The sequence below is a fragment of the Chlorocebus sabaeus genome, chromosome 2, assembly GCF_047675955.1.
Source record: "Chlorocebus sabaeus isolate Y175 chromosome 2, mChlSab1.0.hap1, whole genome shotgun sequence".
NCBI classification, from domain to species: Eukaryota; Metazoa; Chordata; class Mammalia; order Primates; family Cercopithecidae; genus Chlorocebus; species Chlorocebus sabaeus.
In genome coordinates this window covers 39,280,027-39,284,559 of record NC_132905.1, presented here as the reverse complement: position 1 = coordinate 39,284,559, position 4,533 = coordinate 39,280,027, and the positions used below count along the sequence as shown (strand labels likewise).

General features: G+C 51.4%; 1 protein-coding gene across 1 annotated transcript in view; it reads right to left on the bottom strand.

The window, feature by feature from the left end:
• Nucleotides 1-1,334: 1,334 nt before the first annotated feature.
• The window catches only part of BPIFB1 (BPI fold containing family B member 1), a 13,447-nt gene continuing 10,248 nt past the window's right edge, over nt 1,335-4,533 (bottom strand). The window contains exons 8-9 of the mRNA XM_073004772.1: nt 4,306-4,483; nt 1,335-1,623 (exon numbers count right to left, since the gene is read on the bottom strand). Of these exons, the coding sequence (XP_072860873.1) occupies nt 1,564-1,623; nt 4,306-4,483 (238 nt within the window). The 3' untranslated portion in view covers nt 1,335-1,563. The remainder of the gene's footprint in view (nt 1,624-4,305; nt 4,484-4,533) is intronic.

Genomic DNA, 4,533 nt, shown 5'->3' with positions numbered 1-4,533 from the left:
CTGGGAGCCCGTCTATAGCAGGTGCCCTAGAGTTGTTCCCTGCCCCAAAGGGTGAGGAAGCCAGGGTTATTTATCCGCTGACCCCTAGGAAGCCCCAGAGGATGTGGGTGGTGGGACCTGGAGGATACACATCTAGGGCTCTTTTGGAGAAGGATGCCTCTGCCCCGCTTGGCTGGGGTGGAGGAGTTGCTTGCCTCTGACAGGGTCATGTGGGCTGGGACAGGGATCCCTTCATCGGGACCAGGTGGAACCCAGCCGAGAGGGGCTGCCCCACCCTCCAGGCTCCCTGGAAGCCTTCAGTAGATCCTTCTATGACCCCAGGGAGCCAGAAGAGACCGACCCTGGGTAAGATGGAGATAGACCTTCTCACCTTCTTTGCGAGTGGCAGTTCAAATGCAGATTTAATATGATTTAGAAAAATAATGGAATGTGATGTGTGGGGAACAAAATCCTACCCAAAGTGTGGCTGGGAGCTGGGATGGGTGGGGAGCTTCTACACAGCCCTGGCACTCGGCAGCTGTTGGGTAAGTGGTCACTGACAATGGCGTAAGCACCTTGTGCAAGATCGTGGCCTGGCCCTTCTGTGTCCCTCTTGGCCTGTCCGATTTCCCTGGCTGCCCTTCCGGGCTGCGAACTGTTCTTATGCCTGTTTGTGCTCTCATGATGAGCAACACATTTTCCTGGAATGCCTACCCCATCCCTTCCTACAAGGCCCCTCGTGTAACTGAAGGGCTCTGGGTACTGGGCAGGCCTGAGGTGTGCAGAACATGGGCCCTATTGTCTGTCCCAAGCATCCTGACATCAGGGAGGCCAGAAAGACAAGGCGGTCACCCACTGTCTGAGCAGGATGGTGCTTTGGTGATAAGGCTGAACACTCCAGAGGCCAGGCAACAGCAGTGATGACATCACCCACAGACGACATTAACTGAATACCTAGCATGTACCTGGAACTGTTCTCTCAAAATTTACTCCTCACCAAAGCCCTCCAAGGTGGGGACAATGACTATTCCCATTTTACAGAGGAGGAAACTGAGGCCCACAGAGGGGAAACTACATCCCAGAGTCAAAGAAGCATTAAGAGGCCAGGTCAGAGCTCCAAGCCTAGTTCATCTGCCCCCAGATCCACATTGATCAGAGAGTCCTCTGGCCACCACACTGCCAAGATAAACAAAATATATGTCCCCTACCCTAAAAGACATCCCACTGAAGATGGTCTTGAGGCTGACATGAAGGCAGGTGGGAATAGCTGGCTTTCTGATTCCTGAAGCACGGGGAGGTGGTCAAGACTGTGGACATCATCCACATGTGGCCCGATGTGGTCCAGACAGCTCAGACATCACCCACATTGGCTCAGATGTGCCTGAATGTGACCCAGGTGTGGCTCAGCTATCTGGTCCCTAAGCCTGCCAGGGGCAAAATGACTCCTGTGCCAGGACAAAAAGACTCCAGACTGCAGGCATCACAAGCAAATGTTTATTGATTGCAGAGTGGGATGATCTGTAGAGCTCACACCCACACTCCCAGCTGGGACCCAGCCTTCCCTGATGGCCGCCATCCAAGTCTTCACTGGGAGACAGCAGAGCTGGGTTTCCACGAGGAGGCTGGGGTAAGCACAAGGCCATCCTGGAATTGGAGGGGAAAAGTCAGAAAACAGGTTTCTTTAACCTCTTGCCTTGTGGTTTATGCTGGTTTTGTCCTCCGTAAGGTGACTGCTGTCACTGGGGGACCATGACCCTAAACCCACAAATACAGAATTCTTGGAAAGGTCAAGGGTGGAGGGTCTGTGTGTGAACATTAATGCCACACTGGGTCCTCATGTCATCTCCATTTTGCAGATGGGGGCACTGAGACTTGAAGGTGGCAATCCCCTTTCCAAAGTCACGCACTCAGTAGGTGGCAGAAGTGGGATTTGCACTCATCACCTGCCTTGATCACCCCCTGCTTTGGGCCCCTCCTCTGCATGACCTAATGACAGTAAGGTGCCCATCTCAGTTAGCAGGCATTTACTACACACCTACTGTGTGCAGCCACTGACCACAACGGAGAACAAAGGAGACAGAAACTCCTGCCTTCCTGGAGTTTCAGCTTTACTCTAGCGGGGGAGAGACGCCCCAGAGCCTGGCACACAGTGACTGTGGGCTGTTCTTTTCAAGGATAGTATTTGGGAGCGAGGGTGACACTGCCATAGTTCCTTTCCCCACCAGCAGATGCCATGGAGAGTCATTTGCTCACCAAGCATTTATTGAACACCTACTGTGTGCCAGGCCATGCCGAGCACTGGGGGCAGAGGCATGGACAAGATGGACATGATCCTGGTCTTAAGCTGAGACCATCTGGCCACATGGTGTGTGTGTGTGTGTGTGTGTGTGTATATGCGTGTGTAGTGTGTGTATGTGTGTGTGTATGTGGTGTGTATGTGTATGTGTGTGTATATGTGTATGTGTGTAGTATATGTGTGGTGTGTGTATGTGTGTATATGTGTATGTGTGTATATGTGTATGCATATGTGTATGTGTGCAGTGTATATATGTGTGTGTATGTACGTGTATAGGTGTATAAAGGTATGTGTATGTGTGTATATATGTGTATAGGTATATAAAGGTGTATGTGTGTATGTGTATGTGTGTATGTGTGCACTGTATATGTGTGTATGTATGTGTATAGGTGTATAAAGGTGTGTGTGTGTATGTGTATGTGTGTGTATGTGTGCCGTGTATATGTATGTATGTATGTGTATAGGTGTATAAAGGTGTGTGTGTATGTGTAATGTGTACGTGTGTGTATGTGTATAGGTGTGTAAAGGGGTGTATGTGTATGTGTGTGTGTGTATGTGTATAGGTGTGTAAAGGTGTGTGTGTGTATGTGTATGTGTGTGCAAGTGCATCCCAGGCCTATGAGGTACCTGCCCTGGATGCTGCCTCAGATCCTGGGCCTCCTTCCTCATCTTTCCTAGAACACCAACAATCCCTACTTCAAGGCCTTTGCACTTGACATCTGATATGGTTTGGATCTGTGTCCCTGCCCAAATCTCATGTAGAACTGTGGCACCTGATGTTGGAGGTAGGGCCTAAGCTGACTGGATCATGGGGCTGGTTTCTCGTGAATGGTTTAGTGCCATCCCCTTGGTGCTGTTCTCATGATGGTGAGTGTGTTCTCGTGAGATCTGGTTGTTTAAAAGTGTGTAGCGCCTCCCACCCCTTACTCCTGCTTGGGCCATGTGATGTGCGTGCTTGCCCTTTGCCTTCCGCCGTGATTGGAAGTTTCCTGAGGCCTCCCCAGAAGCTGAGCAGATGCCAGCATCATGCTTCCTGTACAGCCTGCAGAACTGTGAGCCAATTAAACCTCTTTTCTTTATGAATTACCCAGTCTCAGGTATTTCCTTTCTTTTCTTTTTTTTTTTTGAGATGGAGTTTCCCTCTTGTTGCCCAGGCTGGTGTGCAATGGCACGATCTCCGTTCACTGCAACCTCTGCCTCCTGGGTTCAAGCAACTCTCCTGCCTCAGCCTCCCAAGTAGCTGGGATTACAGGTGCCTGCCATCATGCCCAGCTAATTTTTGTATTTTTAGTAGAGACTGGGTTTCGCCATGTTGGCCAGGCTGGTCTCTAACGCTTGACCTCAGGCGATCCACCCACCTTGGCCTCCCGAAGTGCTGGAATTACAGGCATGAGCCACTGAGCCTGGCCTCCGGTATTTCCTTATAGCAGTGCGAGAATGGCCTAATACCCTGTCCTTCTGACAGGACACTTTTCCCAGCTACCCACAGGACTCACTCTTCACCTCCTCAGGCATTGGCTCAAATGTCACCTCCTCAGAGTGGCCCTCCCTGACCACCCCATCTGAAACAGCACCTCTCACCTGACATCACTCTCTCCTCCTGAACCTGCTTTATTTTTCTTCTCAGCCTTCCTCCACTCAGCCTGATGTCATATCTTTAGACTTATGTATCTGCCTCTTCTGCTAGAAGGTAGGCTTGAAAAAGATGGGAGTGTTTTCCAATTGTTCATTTCAGTGGCCTCAAGCACTCAGAGGCATGCCTTGTGTATGGAAGACCCTCGAAAAATATTTACTGAATGAATGAATGACAAGGAGGTGAAAAAGTATACTGACCGCAGGCCAGGAGGGTCCCATCCTCAGCACAGCCAACCTTCTCACTTGCAGATGAGGAGGTGAAGCCCTGAGAGGGGAAGGGACTTGCCCAGGGTCACCTGCAGGTTGGGATTGGAGTGCAGGCCCCACCTCCCAGACAGGGCTCTCAGCGGCTGTGCCCTCCCTGGGGCAGGATGTTTAGGCCCACACCCACTCACCTTGGTCAGTGAGGACTCAGCTGCCTCGAATCCCAAGGCCTTCACCACTGACACTGGGACCCCAGATCTTAATTTGCCTGAAATAACAAACATGGTCAGAAACTGACGGGCCTGGGGTGAGACTGGGCAGCCAGGGGCAGGCTCAGGGTTCCTGAAGGGAAGCCCCGGCCTGGCAGGCCTGATCAGACAGCCCTCTATGCCTCTGTTCGCGTGTTCTCTGGCCCCAGC